An 18,786-nucleotide genomic window follows, 5' to 3' on the forward strand; every position below is an offset into this window, starting at 1 on the left:
CACAGCTGCGTTTCCACATAAAGCCCCAGAACTTTCTCCTCAAGGCTCCAACTGCTCCTATTAACTCACAATTAATGATTCTCACGTTTATGCCCCAGTTTAACGAGACGATCCAGACCCCGAGGAGAAACGAACCGCTGGTCCAGGGGGCCACAGGCTGGCGCCGACTTAGACCTGGTTCAGACCTGGTTTAGACCTGGTTTAGACCTGGTTTCAGACCTGGTTTAGACCTGGTTTAGACCTGGTTTAGACCTGGTTTAGACCTGGTTTAGACCTGGTTTAGACCTGGTTTAGACCTGGTTTAGACCTGGTTTAGACCTGGTTTAGACCTGGTTTAGACCTGGTTTAGACCTGGTTTAGACCTGGTTTAGACCTGGTTTAGATTTAGACCTGGTTTAGACCTGGTTTAGACCTGGTTTAGACCTGGTTTAGACCTGGTTTAGACCTGGTTTAGACCTGGTTTAGACCTGGTTCAGACAGACCTGGTTTAGACCTGGTTTAGACCTGGTTTAGACCTGGTTTAGACCTGGTTCCTGGTTCAGACCTGGTTAGACCTGGTTCCCTGGTTTAGACCTGAGACCTGGTTTAGACCTGGTTTAGACCTGGTTTAGACCTGGTTTGAGACCTGGTTTAGACCTGGTTTAGACCTGGTTTAGAAGACCTGGTTTAGACCTGGTTTAGACCTGGTTTAGACCTTAGACCTGGTTTTAGACCTGGTTTAGACCTGGTTTAGTCCTGGTTTAGACCTGGTTTTAGACCTGGTTTAGACCTGGTTTTAGACCTGGTTTAGACCTGGTTTTAGACCTGGTTTAGACCTGGTTTAGACCTGGTTTAGACCTGGTTTAGACCTGGTTTAGACCTGGTTTAGACCTGTTTAGGTTTAGTGGTCCTGGTCTGGTTTAGACCTGGTTTAGACCTGGTTTAGACCTGGTTTAGACCTGGTTTAGGGTTTATTAAAACAAATATAAGGTCACATAATAGAAAAAAAGAAAGTTCTACCATTTAACGTTGGAAATCAGGTTCAGGTCGGCACGGGGAGGTCGGCAGAGGTAGGAATGCCCGGGAGGTCGGCACGGGGAGGTTTGCCCGGGAGGTCGGCCGGGGGAGGTTGGCAGGGTGAGGTTGGCAGGACGAGGTTTGCCCGAGGAGGTTGGCGCGGCGTTGGACTGGCAGCTCGAGGCTCGTGAAGGTGCGGGAGAAACAGCTGCGCTTTTACAGCCCACGCGGCTCTTAAGGATTTAAAACCTGGTCTCCTTTGGACTCGGCGTGAAACGTTGGTCCAGATTTTTGGTTTCCTCTGGTTTTTGCTTTGTCACAGATTCAGACTCAGATCACGAGAGAATCACCTGGAGTCTTAAAAGGCCCAAAATTACCCCGGTTTACGAGCCCGATGATGTTATTTCCTCATCGCAAACATTCACACATGTTTCACTCACAAACCCTGCACGTTTAGGCTCTCGCTTCTTCTCCTCGCAAACAGAAAACACTCCACCGTCCACCTCGTGATGTCACGTGGTAGAACAGGAAGTGCTCCACTGTGTTTTTTAAGGCAAGGCAAGATTGTGTGAAGTCGCAAAGTTGTGAAGTTGAAGTTGTGAAGATCAGAAAACTCATGTCATATAAACCCCAAAAATAACAATAAGTTCAAATATTTGTGCAGAGAAACACAAATCTATTACAGAAATCTTTTTTAATTGATGAACTCTTTTCTTTTACAAAATATTATAATATTATGAACAACCTGAAACTTTAAGAAAAATACAATTTCAACACAAAGTTTTAACATGAACTTGTCTGTAAACAGGAATAAGTCCATTTTTGTTGTAAAATCCTGCACTCGGCTCCACTTTTCTCATGTTGGACATTTTTCTGATGAGGGTGTCACGGTCAACAGTCAAAACGATCGTCCTTTAAGAGCGTTTGGAAAGAGACAAGTCTTCATTTGTGCTGCTCTGGTGGGAGGGGCCACGTACAGAGACGCTGGAGACGCTGCTGTGATAAACACCACAGAAAATTAACAAGATTTTAATAGAAAATATCATTACAATATTTTAGTAGAAAATCACTCAAGGGCCACATTAAAGGTCTTGGAGGGCCGGATCTGGCCCCCGGGCCATATGTTTGACACCTGTGTTTTATGGAAACATCCAATCATTATTATTATTATCATTATTATTAAAGATTTTATCAGTTTTATTTTGGGCTGATCACGTCGTCCAAACCCTCAAAATGTGAAACAGCCTCAAAACAGCAGAAAATGAAACCAGATGTTTGTTTTGTTTGTGTTTTGTTTGTGTTTTGTTTGTGTTTTGTTTGTGTTTTGTTTGTGTTTTGTTTGTGTTTTGTTTGTGTTGTTTTGAGCTGTGACAGTTTTCATTTGTGCGAGTTTATTTCTAAAATGATTAATTATTTTTATGTGTGACTTTAGTATCCTTGATTGCAAATAAATGACTTAAAATGTATAATTAAAATGTACTAAACCACAGGTGTCAAACATACGGCCCAGGGGCCAGATCCGGCCCTCCAAGACCTTTAATGTGGCCCTTGGGTGATTTTCTACTTAAATATTTTAATGATATTTTTCTATTAAAATGGTTGTTAATTTTCTGTGGTGTTTATCACAGCAGCGTCTCCAGCGTCTCTGTACGTGGCCCCTCCCACCAGAGCAGCACAAATGAAGACTTGTCTCTTTCCAAACGCTCTTAAAGGACGATCGTTTTGACTGTTGACCGTGACTCCCTCATCAGAAAAATGTCCAACATGAGAAAAGTGGAGCCGAGTGCAGGATTTTACAACAAAAATGGACTTATTCCTGTTTACAGACAAGTTCATGTTAAAACTTTGTGTTGAAATTGTGTTTTTCTTAAAGTTTCAGGTTGTTCATAATATTATAATATTATAATAAGAAAGAGTTCATCAGTTAAAAAAGATTTCTGTAATAGATTTGTGTTTCTCTGCACAAATATTTGAACTTATTGTTATTTTTGGGGTTTATATGACATGAGTTTTCTGATCCGGACACTTTGGATCAAAGTCGGTTGGACACGACCCCCGGAACAAAATGAGTTTGGCACATCTGCACTAAACACTTAAAAGGAGGGCAAGAGTAGAATGGTAAAATTATTAAATTTATTCTATAAAAAGGAGGCGGACGTACGGCTCAAGAGCTAAAATAATTCAAAAGGGAAACCAGTTAAACCAGTAGAAGTTGGGACTGAACTATTGCCGCGTGAACTAGTTACGCCCGACGTCCGCTGGCACAGGAAGGTGGTGTCAGGTGAGTATTAAAAAAAATCAAGTGCGCCCCCTGCTGTCCGCCACGTATGGAAATTATATGATGATTATATTTCCGCTCAGCTGACGACAGCGACTTTAACAAAACTCAACAAAACCTCCACAAAACTAGTGAAGAGAAATGATCTGAGTCTGGATCAGTCTGTTAGTCTCTCACTTTTGATTCATATTTTAAATAAAAACACAGACTTTTCCACAGCCTCAGATCATTTATCACAAACAAAACTTTTTGCAGCATAAATGATAGAAATAGTTTTTGTGTAGGTCACAGTTTGTACACAAAGAAATACATTAAAATCATAATAAAACAAACCAGAGAAAGAGACAATAAACGAGAGAGAAGAGTGCAGAATGAAAACCTTCAGTCAGATCAGAAGCGTTTAGAGTCTGGATTTAAACCGAGTCAGATCAGAGTCTGTCTCATGTTCAGGACCAGGATGTTCATGTCCACACACCTTCACCACCTTCACATCTGGATCATCTCAGCCCTGGAATCACCAGAAAATCTCTCCTGAACTCAAACACGTGAATGAAACAAAACACAGCTCCAGCTCTGTGTCTGAGGAGCGGAATATTGGACTTTTAAATATCATAATTATCTGAGTGAGAGCAGAAGGGTCTAGTTAAGTCCTCGGGCCCAGGATCTTGGCCCAGACCCGAGACCAGCGGCTGTGTTCTTCTTGTTCTCTGCACTTCGCCGGAGCAGAACATTCTTTGGCTTCAGGAGAAACTCTGGAGCTGTGAAATATTTTACAATCCCAATTATGTGTCAAAGGCGGTATGGGGCAAAGTGGACTTTCTGGAGCTTTCTGCCAGTTTATAACGTTGTTTTAGATTCATAGTTTCATCCATACTGAGTGACTGAGAGCGATGTTTGACTAAAACATGAACCAAACGTATAAAAAATGCTTTGTTTTGGGTGAATCTAGTATTTTCAAAATAATAACATCCAGGTGATCTAAATTAGACAGGCTGACTCCACCTTGTGCCTCCGTTCAGTTTTATTTCTCTCCAGTGACGAGATCAGGAATCAGAAAACACTAGATCAGTGGTGCTCAATACGTCGATCTCGATCTACCAGTCGATCTCCAAGGTCGTGTGGGTAGATCGTCGTGTCTCGTCTCGGACTCGCGTTTGGACTCGGTCTTGTCTCTCACTCGAGGTCTGATCATATTTCATTCCGGCCGCTGCTGTTGGTAATAAACTTGTAGCGGGTGCAGGAGCGTGTGGGGCGTCTCAGTTCAGCCTGTGCGCTCATTTGAAACCCGCGGAGACTCTACGGCGCATCACAAACACACACGCTCCCTATGCACGGCTCGTCTGCGACAGCGTGTGCCCTCGTGTACCAGCGTGCATCACAGGGCAGGTTCAACTTCCTAAACATCCTACCTGTCCACCTGCCTCACGTCAGCACGCCGCCCCTCGCCTTTTCACGCTCTCGCTCCTTCCTGCGTACAGCCAACACAAGCCCCTCCCACAGTGCGGCTGATTAGAAGAACAAGACCAAACGTGAAGCAAAAACCAGTCTAAATTTGTGTTCCAGTGTTGGCACAAAGCAGGTCTACAGCATAGAGCGGATCTACAGAACAGACCTACTGCCACATTTGGCTGAAGTTTGTCTAACAAAAGTGACAAATGCATCTGTGTTTGTCACGATGTGCGTTTGGTTTGGTAAACGTGCAGAGGCTGGTAAATATCACTGCAAAACCACAAAAGAATGAAACTCCAGTTTGGAACTTTAAAAAACAGGTTTAAAAATCTTCCTTCACTTTTTTCACAGTTTTGTGTGTAAAGTGTCAGAGGAAGTTCTCTTAAAGAAGAGGTTCTCAAACTGTGGGGGAGGGTCCAGAAAAGGGCCACAGAGTGTTTCAGTGCAGTTTGTTTGACTTTGTATCAGGTCGATCATTTTGACTTGGTCATTTTGTAAGTAGGTCACATGATGAAAAAGTGTGAGCACCTCTGGTTTAGACGGTTTGGTAGAACCCGGAGGTGCAAGTTCGGGCATCAGCCAATCAGCGAAGAGCCAGACGTTCTGTGTTGTCAACGATTCTCGAGATCGAGGATTTAAAGCTGGAACGGTTTGGTGAATTTTATCAAGGCGAAAGACGTTATTGTCCTTCTTCCTACGGGATTTGGGAAAAACTTAAAATACCAGTTATCCCTGTTAACGGCGCATTACATACGTCACGACCAAACAGTAGCGATTAGTTAAATAAAAAAATACCCTCCTACTGTCGAGCGAGCGAATCCTAATGCGTAGATCTAAATCTTGTAATTACGTGACGAACTGACGCAGACAATAAGTGCCGTGATCGGTCGTCTCTACATCCGCTCTACAGATATTTCCTGTACTCCGCTTTCCCGCTTCATTTTGTAAACAGAAACGCCATTTTTAAAATCCTCGCCTCCCGTGTTGTGGCGGCGAATTACTTTGCAGCGCACAGACCTCGACGCGGATCCGTAAATCAAAAAAACGACAGCGACGAGGCGACGGCGGCAGAGTGCGGTGAACTATAAATGTTCGTAAAAAGCGTGTACTGGTATTTGATAAAAAACGTGAACGATATTTCTGTGTAAATATGTCAAGTTAGAACAGGGGTGTCAAACTCATTTTGTTCTGGGGTCGTGTCCAACCGACTTTGATCCCAAAGTGTCCGGATCAGAAAACTCATGTCATATAAACCTCAAAATAACAATAAGTTCAAATATTTGTGCAGAGAAACACAAATCTATTAAAGAAATCTTTTTTAACTGATGAACTCTTTCTTTTACAAAATATTATAATATTATGAACAACCTGAAACTTTAAGAAAAATACAATTTCAACACAAAGTTTTAACATGAACTTGTCTGTAAACAGGAATAAGTCCATTTTTGTTGTAAAATCCTGCACTCGGCTCCACTTTTCTCATGTTGGACATTTTTCTGATGAGGGTGTCACGGTCAACAGTCAAAACGATCGTCCTTTAAGAGCGTTTGGAAAGAGACAAGTCTTCATTTGTGCTGCTCTGGTGGGAGGGGCCACGTACAGAGACGCTGGAGACGCTGCTGTGATAAACACCACAGAAAATTAACAACATTTTAATAGAAAATATCATTACAATATTTTAGTAGAAAATCACCCAAGGGCCACATTAAAGGTCTTGGAGGGCCGGATCTGGCCCCCGGGCCGTATGTTTGACACCAATTTAGTTGATTCGGTTTATATTCAGGTGCACTCAATAGTCTGGAGATTACGGTAACTCCCCATAGAAGTAAAGAAGAAGTTTGCATTTGGAGATTGTAACCTTCTCTTCTCTCTTCTCTCTTCTTCTTCTTCTCTCGTCCTCAGCGTCCGCCTCGTCTCGTGTCCTCGCGGTGTCTGACCCCACGGAGCGCTCGCTCACCGTGTCCTGGAGCCCCGCCCCCGGCCCCGTCCTGCACTACCGCCTGAGGTACGTCCCCCGGGGCGGCGGGCGCGAGCTCAGCCTGAAGGTCCCGCCCGCGCAAAGCTCCGCCCTCCTGAGGAAACTGAGCGCCATGACCACGTACGACGTCACGCTCCAGCCCGTCTACGCCCACGGAGACGGAAAAGCAAGGCAAGGAGTAGGAACAACACGTACGTCCCAAATACGCAAAACCCGGAAGTCACAGTCGTAAGAACCAAACGAGAGCTCAGACTAAAGCTCTGCACACGAGTCAGAATAAATGTGTCTCAGAGGGAGATTAGTCAAAAACTCTGATAGTCCTGGTTTAGACCTGGTTTAGTCTGGTTTGGTTTAGTCCTGGTTTAGACCTGGTTTAGTCCTGGTTTAGACCTGGTTTAGTCCTGGTTTAGTCCTGGTTTAGACCTGGTTTAGTCCTGGTTTAGTCCTGGTTTAGACCTGGTTTAGTCCTGGTTTAGTCCTTGGTTTAGTCCTGGTTTAGACCTGGTTTAGTCCTGGTTTAGTCCTGGTTTAGTCCTGGTTTAGTCCTGGTTTAGTCCTGGTTTAGTCCTGGTTTAGACCTGGTTTAGTCCTGGTTTAGTCCCTGGTTTAGTCCTGGTTTAGTCCTGGTTTAGTCCTGGTTTAGTCCTGGTTTAGTCCTGGTTTAGTCCTGGTTTAGTCCTGGTTTAGTCCTGGTTTAGTCCTGGTTTAGAGTCCTGGTTTAGTCCTGGTTTAGTCCTGGTTTAGTCCTGTGGTTTAGTCCTGGTTTTAGTCCTGGTTTAGTCCTGGTTTAGTTTAGTTCTGTTTATAATCCTGGTTTTAGTCCTGGTTTAGTCCTGATTTGTCCTGGTTTAGTCCTGGTTTAGATCAGATTGGTCCAAAATAGAGACACTGGGACATTTCTTGTATAAAACTGGATAAATCAGTGGTTTTGTATAAATCTGTGGGACAGGGGGACACAGGCTCAAAACTGGGACTGTCCCGGTTAAAACCGGATCTGCTCACTTTATCCTAGTTGTCGTGAGATTTACCGTCATGGCAAAAAACATCAGCATTAACATAAGCCAACAGTTTTTCAGTTTGTCCCTCTCATCTTTTTGTTGAAAATAGTCGAGTTTCAGGTGACGTCATTGTTATTAAAAGTCCGCGTTGCTGCTGGGAAATACTTTGGTCGGAGGCAGGAAACACGGTACAAACACAGTGCAGAACCTCGAGTATTTCTCCCCGATAATGGTAAATTCCTGCTGCATTATCGGACGCACAAACAGAAGCACGGAAGAAGGAAAATTAAACGTCTTTCAAACATCCGCAGAGCAAACGTAGAAGATCCTAACAAACCGTGGACTCAACAAGTTCAACAACACATCCAGACTCTTGGAGGTTTTCATCTTTTCTGCTGTGAATGGCCCAGGAGTTTCCACCAAGTCATTGTGGATGTCGCCCAAGTGAATATTTGTCCAGGGAGTTGGAGATTCAGACCAGAAGTTTGGTTTGTTCCACCTTTTGTCGGGGTTGAAAAGGGTGATTTGTCGTCCGTCGATGCTTATGACCAATTTCTGGTCAAATGGTCTTGGGTCGTCTGCCGTTAGAGTGGAGAAATAACTGGGATCAATACCCTTTACGTGTTTTCTCGCTCCGTCCGTCGTGTTGAATTAGTGTTTCTTGCCGCCGACCAAAATAATTCCCAGCAGCAACGCGCACTTTTGTCAACAATGAAACTGGCCTGTAGAAACAGAGATGAATGTGAGCAGACGTCCCTGTTTTAACCGGGACAGGCCCAGTTTTGAGTCTGTGTCCTCTGTCCCAGCAGATTTATACAAAACCACTGATTTTATCCCAGTTTTATCAAGAAATGTCCCAAGTGTCTCTATTTTTGACCAATCTGATCCTGCCAGCAGTAAACAGAGACATACGTTGTTATTTATTTTGGTAAAATACAGAAAAGCTGCTGAAAAACGACCAAAACACAAAGAAAATGTGACTAAACTGACTCACCGAGTGCATAACAATCTTCTTTAATCACACACTCGTTTCACAATTGTCTTATTACCAACCACCACAAACCGGGGACGTCTCCGTTTTTGATTTTGTCGCAGTATTTTGGCGCAGTGACACCACAGCGTGTGTAGAGCGAACAGATTTTCAAAGTCAAAAACTGGCCGGGACGTCCTCGGTTTGTCGTGGTTGGTAATAATAAAATTGTGAAACGAGTGCGTGATGAAGGAAAATTGTTCTGCGCTGAGTCAGTCTAGTCACATTTTCTTTGTGTTTTCGTTGTTTTTAAGTGTAATTTTCTGTGTTTTACTTCAATAAATGACAGTTTATGTTTCTCTTCACTGTTACAGGATCAGATTGGTCAAAAATAGAGACGCCTGGGACATTTCTTGGGACAAATCAGTGTTTTTTTTTATAAATCTGCTGGGTCTGTCCTGGGTAAATCGGGGCGTCTGGTCAGTGTATCAAAAACGATGACACAAAAACACATTCTTCAGGATCTTGAGTAAATGAAACTTCATACATACATACATAAATAAATAAATGAATGACAGATTTGAAAGGAGTCCGTGGTTGTTCTGACCGCCCCGTCTCTCTCGTCTCCACAGTGTCTCCGTACAAACCTCCTCGGAACCTCCAGACCTCGGAGCCGACCCGCACCAGCTTCAGGGTGTCCTGGGACCCGGCTCCGGGCTCCGTCCGGGGCTACAAGGTCACGTTCCACCCCACAGACGACGAGGTGAACCTGGGGGAGCTGCTGGTCGGGCCTCATGACAACACCGTGGTCCTGGAGGAGCTCAAGTATGTGGAGAGAGTCCTGTGGTAGACCTGGTTTAGACCTGGTTTAGACCTGGTTTAGACCTGGTTTAGACCTGGTTTAGACCTGGTTTAGACCTGGTTTAGACCTGGTTTAGTCCTGGTTTAGACCTGGTTTAGACCTGTTTAGTTAGACTGGTTTAGTCCTGGTTTAGTCCTGGTTTAGACCTGGTTTAGACCTGGTTTAGTCCTGGTTTAGACCTGGTTTAGTCCTGGTTTAGTCCTGGTTTAGTCCTGGTTAGACCTGGTTTAGACCTGGTTTAGACCTGGTTTAGTCCTGGTTTAGACCTGGTTTAGACCTGGTTTAGTCCTGGTTTAGACCTGGTTTAGTCCTGGTTTAGTCCTGGTTTAGACCTGGTTTAGACCTGGTTTAGTCCTGGTTTAGACCTGGTTTAGTCCTGGTTTAGTCCTGGTTTAGTCCTGGTGTAGACCTGGTTTAGACCTGGTTTAGATCTGGTTTAGATCTGGTTTAGTCCTGGTTTAGTCCTGGTGTAGACCTGGTTTAGACCTGGTTTAGACCTGGTTTAGACCTGGTTTAGACCTGGTTTAGTCCTGGTGTAGACCTGGTTTAGTCCTGGTTTTAGTCCTGGTTAGACCTGGTTTAGACCCTGGTTTAGACCTGGTTTAGTCTGGTTTAGTCCTGGTTTAGTCCTGGTTTAGTCCTGGTTTAGTCCTGGTTTAGTCCTGGTTTAGACCTGGTTTAGTCCTGGTTTAGTCTTGGTTTAGTCTGGTTTAGTCCTGGTTTAGTCCTGGTTTAGTCCTGGTTTTAGTCCTGGTTTAGTCCTGGTTTAGACCTGGTTTAGTCCTGGTTTAGTCTTGGTTTAGTTCTGGTTTAGTCTTGGTTTAGTCTGGTTTAGTCCTGGTTTAGTCCTGGTTTAGTCCTGGTTTAGACCTGGTTTAGTCCTGGTTTAGTCCTGGTTTAGTCTGGTTTAGTCCTGGTGGTTTAGTCCTGGTTTAGACCTGGTTTAGTCTGGTTTAGTCCTGTTTAGTCCTGGTTTAGACCTGGTTTAGTTCTGGTTTAGTCCTGGTTTAGTCCTGGTTTAGTCCTGGTTTACCTGGTTTAGTCCTGGTTTAGACCTGGTTTAGTCCTTGGTTTAGTCCTGGTTTAGTCCTGGTTTAGACCTGGTTTAGTTCTGGTTTAGTCCTGGTTTAGTCCTGGTTTAGACCTGGTTTAGTTCTGGTTTAGTCCTGGTTTAGTCCTGGTTTAGTCCTGGTTTAGTCTGGTTTAGTCCTGGTTTAGTCCTGGTTTAGTCCTGGTTTAGTCCTGGTTTAGTCCTGGTTTAGTCCTGGTTTAGTCCTGGTTCTCACATGTTCTTGTTTCTTCAGAGCGGCGACTCAATATTCTGTGTCGGTGTTTGGGATGTTTGATGGGGGGGAGAGTCTTCCTCTGGCAGGAGAAGAAAAGACGACTCTGTCCGACGCCCCAGACCCGCCGTTACCCAGCGCCCTCGGTAATGTCCCGTACACCGGCTTTATACTCACCTGCGCCAGTCTGTACCGGTCTGTACCGGTCTGTACCGGTCTGGACCGGTCTGTACCGGTCTGTACCGGCCTGTACCGGTCTGGACCGGTCTGGACCGGTCTGGAACCAAAAACTAGAATCAGTTTTGAGTCAAATAGTTTAAAGAACATTTTTAAAACATCAAGCAAAAAAGTATGAGTCAAAATACCAAATAAAAATAAAAAAGTGTTTATCTCACCTTCTTGTCGGTGGTTGGTCTCCCTCCTCCAGCTCGGCTCCTCCACCAGAGTCTGGGAGTCTGAGATTATTTATCTTCAGTATCTTTGCTGTTCTTGTCCTGCACTTTTCTGGACTGAGTTGTTCTGATGTTTTTCCTGGTTTCTGCTGTAGCTTCTTCCAGTTTGGTGGTTACAGCCCGAGTGTCCTGATCACCACAGGCTCCACTGATGTCTTCACCTTCCAGACCTTCTCCAGCTCCTCCTTGAGCCTCTGGTGTTTCTCTAGTTTCTCATGTTCCTTTCTTCTGATGTTTCCATCTCTTGGTGTTGTGATGTTCCACCACGGCTCTGCTCTGTTTCTTCTCCACCTCCACTATGTCTGGTTGGTTCATCTCCATCCTGTCAGTCTGTATCTGAAGTCCCACAGGATCTTGGCTCGGTCGTTCTCCACAACCTTTGGAGGTGTTTCCCACCTTGACCTTGGGGTCTCCAGCCTGAACTCTGCTCAGATGTTTCTGTGACTGTGGCTCCTCTTGGTTCTGTGGCTCCATGTTTGTTTCCCTGCAGCGTCTGACACCTGCAGTTCTGTGCTGGACTGTGTCAGGAGACCTCTTTGTACAGTTACACTGTGGCTCTGGTCTGGTGGTAGATCTGGGCCTCTGTTGCTCTGGTGCTCAGGTCCTGCTCCTGAGCTCCAGGATGATCCTCTGTGTGTCCTTCAGATCCTCTCAAGACACTGGGAGGATTTCTTGATATCAGCCTCTTCAGTTCTGTTCTGGTGGTTCATGTGGGGGTTTGTTCTGTCATGATGGTTCCTCCAGCTCCTCTTCCTCTGGACTCCACTGTCTGAGACCTTCTCTGAGCTCCTCATCTGTCCGGAGCTTGTCCTTGATGTTCTCAAGGAGCTTGAATGCTTCATCCTGGACAGTGGTTCCCACATGCACTAGTCCTCGGCCTCCTTCTTTCCGCTGGTTCACACATGTATGTGGACCCGGTCAAACAGAAGTAAACATCAAGACCAAAAACTCAAGTGAATTCATCTGATATAAAACAGTATTGAACAGATACATATGTACTCGAGTTTATCAAACTGTTGACCTTTTTTCTGTTCCATTTTTGGTTCTAAAGTTCCATCTGTTTTAAACAGACCATGAATGAAACATGGAACAAAAATTATTTCCCAAATTTCAAAGACCCAAAAATCATGTAAATAAATGTTTGTATTTCATCATATCTTGTGTTATTCCATCTTTGAACTGTTGATGAAGGGACAGGATTTAAAAAAAAAAAAAGTATTTAAAATGATAAAAATGTTCTTGGAAGGACTGACATATTTTATAGAAATAGTTTCTTTCATTTTGAAGTAATATTAAAGTTTTCAGAAGAAAAAAGTGCCACAAATGATGTAAAATCCTGCACCTTCTACTTGTTTGTACAATTTTCCCTCCGTTACTTTTCCCTCCGTTACCATGAACTTTCTTAATAAAAAATCTCATGAGTCAAAAAGTCAGAGGTTTTTCATCCTAATCTTGTTCCATATGGTAGAAAACTATATGAAGCAAATATTCAAACCAGTTTGTTAAGGATATGGAAGTGAGAACCAAGAGTTATCACTGTTTGGATTTATTGACCAAAAAGTGCTGCATATTTCATTCCCTCCGTTACCGACATGAGTTTTTTAATTTTTTGTCTTGAACTTGAAAGAATCTCACAGGTTTAACTTGACCCTGTTGGAGTGTAACTCTTTCCTACATTCTGATACTTTACTTATTTCAATAGTTCCTCTAGTTTCTGAATAAGAGACATTTGAATGTCAAAAATCTGACCCCTGTTTCCCTCCGTTACACCTCGACCGGACACATGTATGTGTGTTTTTTTTTTTTTTGTATTTTAACTTTTATTTTTTGCTTGATGGTTTAAAGTTGTTCTTTGAAATATTTGACTCAAATCTGATTCCATATTTATATCCAGTTTAAACGCTTTTATTTTAATGTTAAGTGGACAAATTTATTGTGCAGAGAAAATGGAGGAGCTTAGTTTGAGGCCTCTGCTTATTCTCACTCCAAGTCCTGGTTTAGTCCAGTTTTAGTCCTGGTTTAGTCCTGGGCTTAGTCCTGGGCTTAGTCCTGGTTTAGTCCTGGGCTTAGTCCTGGGTTTAGTCCTGGTTTATTCCTGGGCTTAGTCCTGGGCTTAGTCCTGGTTTAGTTCTGGGTTTAGTCCAGTTTTAGTCCAGTTTTAATCCTGGTTTAGTCCTGGGTTTAGTCCTGGGTTTAGTCCAGTTTTAGTCCAGTTTTAGTCCTGGGTTTAGTCTTGGTTTAGTTCTGGGTTTAGTCCAGTTTTAGTCCAGTTTTAATCCTGGTTTAGTCCTGGTTTAGCCCTGGGTTTAGTCCTGGTTTAGTCCTGGGTTAGTCCAGTTTTAGTCCAGTTTTAGTCCTGGGTTTAGTCCTGGTTTAGTTCTGGGTTTAGTCCAGTTTTAGTCCAGTTTTAATCCTGGTTTAGTCCTGGGTTTAGTCCTGGGTTAGTCCAGTTTTAGTCCAGGTTTAGTCCAGTTTTAGTCCTGGGTTTAGTCCTGGGTTTAGTCCAGTTTTAGTCCTGGGTTTAGTCCTGGTTCAATCCTGGTTCAGTCCTGGTTCAGTCCTGGCTTTTTCTTTTTGTTTTGGCGCTCGCTGCTGCGTTCGATTTCAGTTTGATTTCAGTTTGATTTCAGTTTGATTTCAGTTTGATTTCAGGTTTGATTTCAGTTTGATTTCAGTTTGATTTCGGTTTGATTTCGGTTTAATTTCAGTTTGATTTCAGTTTGAGCCTCTTTATTCTTCTCGCAGTCGTCTTGAAGTGACCACACGTGACACGACGGAGCCCCGCCCGTTTACAAATCCTCGGGACTGAACGCGAGGCTCCCGTCGGAAAAAAACCTCTCTAACCCTCACCGTTCTTTTTTTTTTTTTTTTTTTTTCACGTGTTTAATTTCTTTTCGTTCTGACCCAAACCGCGGCTGTGCGCTGCTGTCTGGGCGAGCGGCCGTCTGCCTCTGCCTCTGTCTCTGTGTGTGTCTGTGTTCCAGGTGCGTCATCGTCGTCAGGCCTCGTAAATCTCCCACAAACTCCGGATTTAGGAAAAGAAAGGAAACGGGACGGACGCGGATGAAACCTGGATCCGACGCCGGCCGTTGCGACGCCGATACATGTGTCTGTTGCATAATGTGCTGTGTTGCCGCTGTCTCTCTTTCCCCCCACAATGCTTCGCTCTGCCTCTGATCTCCCCCTGATTTACGATGTTTTTTTGTGACGAAATGTGAAAAATGCGACGCCGCTGGTTCAGATTTATGCTTTTTTTTTTTTAAAACTGCACTCCGTCAAACTCACTGAAAAATCCATCCAGCGGGAAAAACCTGGGCTAGAATAGATCCCAGAGTCTCCAAGTTTAGAGCCTGGTTTAGGACTAAACGAGGCGGGGGGGCCGAGTTTAGTCCTGGTTTAGGCCCTGGTTCAGTCCTGATTTGGTCTTAGTTTAGTTCTAGCTTAGTCCTGGTTTAGTCCCTGTTTAGACCTGGTTTAGTCCTAGACGAGGCCTGGTTTAGGTCTGGTTTCATCCTGGTTTAATTCTGGTTTAGTCCTTAGTTTAGTTCTCAGTTTAGTTATAGTTTAGTCATGGTTTAGCTTTGGTTTAGACCTGGTTTAGTCCTAGTTTAGACCTGGTTTAGTCCTAGTTTAGTCCTGCTTTAGTCCTGGTCTAATCCTGGTCTAATCCTGGTTTAGTCCTGGTCAAGTCCTGGTCTAGTCCTGGTTTAGTCCCTGGTTTAGCCCCTGGTTCAGTCCTAGTTTAGTCTTAGTTTAATCCTGGTTTAGTCCTGGTCTAGTCCTGGTCTAATCCTGGTTTAGTCCCTGGTTTAGTCCTAGTTTAGACCTGGTTTAGTCCTAGTTTAGACCTGGTTTAGTCCTAGTTTAGTCCTGCTTTAGTCCTGGTCTAGTCCTGGTCTAATCCTGGTTTAGTCCTGGTCTAGTCCTGGTCTAGTCCTGGTTTAGTCCTGGTTTAGCCCCTGGTTCAGTCCTAGTTTAGTCTTAGTTTAATCCTGGTCTAGTCCTGGTCCAGTCCTGGTCCAGTCCTGGTCTAGTCCTGGTCTAGTCCTGGTCCAGTCCTGGTCTGACCCCGGTCTCTCCGCAGACTCTCAGTGTAAGACGACAGCGAAGGCCGACATCGTTCTCCTGGTCGACGGCTCCTGGAGCATCGGACGCATCAACTTCAAAACCATCAGGAACTTCATCGCCCGAATGGTCAGCGTGTTCGACATCGGACCGGAGCGCGTGCAGATCGGTGAGGACGGGCGCGCGCCTGACGCACCCGACGCACCCGACGCACCCCTGACGCGCCTGACGCACCCGACGCACCCGACCCACCCGACCCCACCCGACGCACCCGACGCACCCGACCCACCCCGACGCACCCGACCCACCCGACCCACCCGACCACCCGACACCCGACCACCCGACCCGACGCACCGACCCCCCACGCACCCCACCCCCACGCCCGACCCACCCGACCACCCGACCCACCCGAACCACCCGACCACCCGACCCACCCGACCCCACCCGACCCACCCGACCCACCCCACGCACCCGACGCACCCACGCACCCGACCACCCGACCCACCCGAACCACCCGACCACCCGACCACCCGACCACCCCGACCCACCCGACCCACCCGACCCACCCCACCCGACGCACCCGACGCACCCGACCACCCGACCCACCCGACCCCCGACCCCCCCGACCCCCGACCCCCGACCCACCCGACCACCCGACGCACCCCGACGCACCCGACCCCCCGACCCACCACGAACCCACCCCCGACCCACCGACCACCCGACCACCGACCCACCCCACGACCCGACGCACCCCACCCCGACCCACCGACCACCCGACGCCGCTCGACGCACCGACCCCCCCGACCCCGACCCCCCGACCGCACCCCACCCACCGACGCACCCTACCCACCCACCCACCCGACGCACCACCCACCCGACCCACCCCACGCACCCGACGCCCCACGCACCCGACCCACCCGACGCACCCGACCACCCGACACCCGACCCACCCGACCCACCCACCGACCACCCGAACCACCCGACCCACCCGACGCACCCCACGCACCCCGACCCGCCCGACCACCGACCCACCCGACGCACCCGACCCACCCGACGCACCCGACCCGCCCGACGCACCCCACGCACCCGACCGCCCCCGCACCGACCCACCCGACCACCCGACCCACCCGAAGCACCCGACCCACCCGACCACCCGACCACCCGACCCCGACGCACCCGACCCACCCGACCCACCCGACCAACTGACGCACCCGACCCACCCGACGAACCCCCCCGACGCACCCGACCCACCCGACCGTGACCCCTCCGACCACCCGACCTCCCCGACCCACCGACGCACCGGACCCCCTGACGCACCCGACCCACACGGGGAGGGCACCTGATGCACGGGAGGGCATCAGGAGTGGTGTGTGGGGGCATCAGGAGTGTGTGTCGGGGCATCAGGAGTGTGTGTGGGGGCATCAGGAGTGTGTCGGGGCATCAGGAGTGTGTGTGGGGGGCATCAGGAGGCATAGGGTGTGTCGGGGCATCAGGAGTGTGTGTAAGGGCATCAGGAGTGTGTGTAAGGGCATCAGGAGTGTGTGTGGGGGCATCAGGAGTGTGTGTCGGGGGGCATCAGGAGTGTGTGTGGGGGCATCAGGAGTGTGTGTCGGGGCATCAGGAGTGTGTGTGGGGCGTCAGGAGTGTGTGTCGGGGCGTCAGGAGTGTGTGTGGGGGCGTCAGGAGTGTGTGTGGGGGATCAGGGTGTGGTGTGTCAGTGTGTGTGAGGCATCAGGAGTGTGTGTGGGGGCATCAGGAGTGTGTGTCGGGGCATCAGGAGTGTGTGGGGGCATCAGGAGTGTGTGTGAGGGCATCAGGAGTGTGTGTGGGGCATCAGGAGTGTGTGGGGGGCATCAGGAGTGTGTGTGAGGGCATCAGGAGTGTGTGTGGGGCATCAGGAGTGTGTGTGAGGGCATCAGGAGTGTGTCATCAGTGTGTGTGGGGGCATCAGGAGTGTGTGTGAGGGCATCAGGAGTGTGTGTGGGGGCATCAGGAGTGTGTGTGAGGGCATCAGGAGTGTGTGTGGGGGCATCAGGAGTGTGTGTGGGGGCATCAGGGTGTGTCGGGGCATCAGGAGTGTGTGTCAAGGGGCATCAGGGTGTGTCGGGGCATCAGGTGGTGTGGGGGCAGGAGTGTGTGTATCAGGAGTGTGTGGGGGCATCAGGAGTGTGTGTGGGGCATCAGGAGTGTGTGTGGGGCATCAGGAGTGGTGTGTGGGGGCATCAGGAATGTGTGTCGGGGCATCAGGAGTGTGTGTAAGGGCATCAGGAGTGTGTGTCGGGCATCAGGAGTGTGTGTGAGGGCATCAGGAGTGTGTGTGGGGCATCAGGAGTGTGTGGGGGCATGGGGGCATCAGGAGTGTGTGTGGGGCATAGGAGTGTGTGTCGGGGCATCAGGAGTGTGTCGGGGCATCAGGAGTGTGTGTGGGCATCAGGAGTGTGTCGGGGCGTCAGGAGTGTGTGTAAGGGCATCAGGAGTGTGTCGGGGCATCAAGGAGTGTGTGTGGGGGCATCAGGAGTGTGTGTAGGGTATGTGACTGGTTGTGGGGCATCAGGAGTGTGTGTAATGTGACGTGTGTGTGGGGGCATCAGGAGGAGTGTGTGTAAGGGTATGTGACGTGGTGTGTGAGGGCATCAGGAGTGTGTCGGGGCATCAGGAGTGTGTGTAAGGGCATCAGGAGTGTGTCGGGGCGTCAGGAGTGTGTGTAAGGGTATGTGACGTGGTGTGTGAGGGCATCAGGAGTGTGTCGGGGCATCAGAAGAGTGTGTGTAAGGGCATCAGGAGTGTGTCGGGGCGTCAGGAGTGTGTGTGTAAGGGTGTGACGTGGTGTGTGAGGGCATCAGGAGTGTGTCGGGGCATCAGGAGTGTGTGTGGGGGCATCAGGAGTGTGTCGGGGCAGGAGTCAGTGTGTGTGTGTGGGCATCAGGTGTGTGTCAGCTGAGGAAGTGTGTGTGGGGCATCAGCATCAGGAGTGTGTGGGGGCATCAGGAGTGTGTGTCGGGGCATCAGGAGTGTGTGTAAGGGCATCAGGAGTGTGTGTAAGGGCATCAGGAGTGTGTGTAAGGGCATCAGGCGTGTGTCGGGGCATCAGGTGTGTGTGTCGGGGCATCAGGAGTGTGTCGGGGCATCAGGCGTGTGTGGGGCATCAGGAGTGTGTCGGGGCGTCAGAAGTGTGTGTAAGGGCATCAGGAGTGTGTCGGGGCGTCAGGAGTGTGTCGGGGCATCAGGAGTGTGTGTCGGAGGCATCAGAGTGTGTGTGGGGGCATCAGGAGTGTGTGTGGGATCGGGAGTGTGTGTGGGGGCATCAGGAGTGTGTGTAAGGGCATCAGGAGTGTGTCGGGGCATCAGGAGTGTGTCGGGGCATCAGGTGTGTGTGTGTCGGGGCATCAGGTGTTGTGTGTCGGGCATCAGGAGTGTGTGTAAGGGCATCGGAGTGTGTGTAAGGGCATCAGGGT

General features: G+C 48.0%; 1 protein-coding gene across 1 annotated transcript in view; it reads left to right on the plus strand.

The window, feature by feature from the left end:
* Positions 1-18,786, plus strand: part of col12a1b (collagen, type XII, alpha 1b) — a 257,397-nt gene that overhangs the window by 69,004 nt on the left and 169,607 nt on the right. Inside the window, 4 exon segments of the mRNA XM_055149744.1 lie at positions 6,626-6,892; positions 9,302-9,494; positions 10,836-10,960; positions 15,351-15,500. Of these exon segments, the coding sequence (XP_055005719.1) occupies positions 6,626-6,892; positions 9,302-9,494; positions 10,836-10,960; positions 15,351-15,500 (735 nt within the window).

The sequence above is a fragment of the Boleophthalmus pectinirostris genome, unplaced genomic scaffold, assembly GCF_026225935.1.
Source record: "Boleophthalmus pectinirostris isolate CB_2022bp ecotype Guang Dong unplaced genomic scaffold, ASM2622593v1 HiC_scaffold_13, whole genome shotgun sequence".
Lineage (NCBI taxonomy): Eukaryota > Metazoa > Chordata > Actinopteri > Gobiiformes > Gobiidae > Boleophthalmus > Boleophthalmus pectinirostris.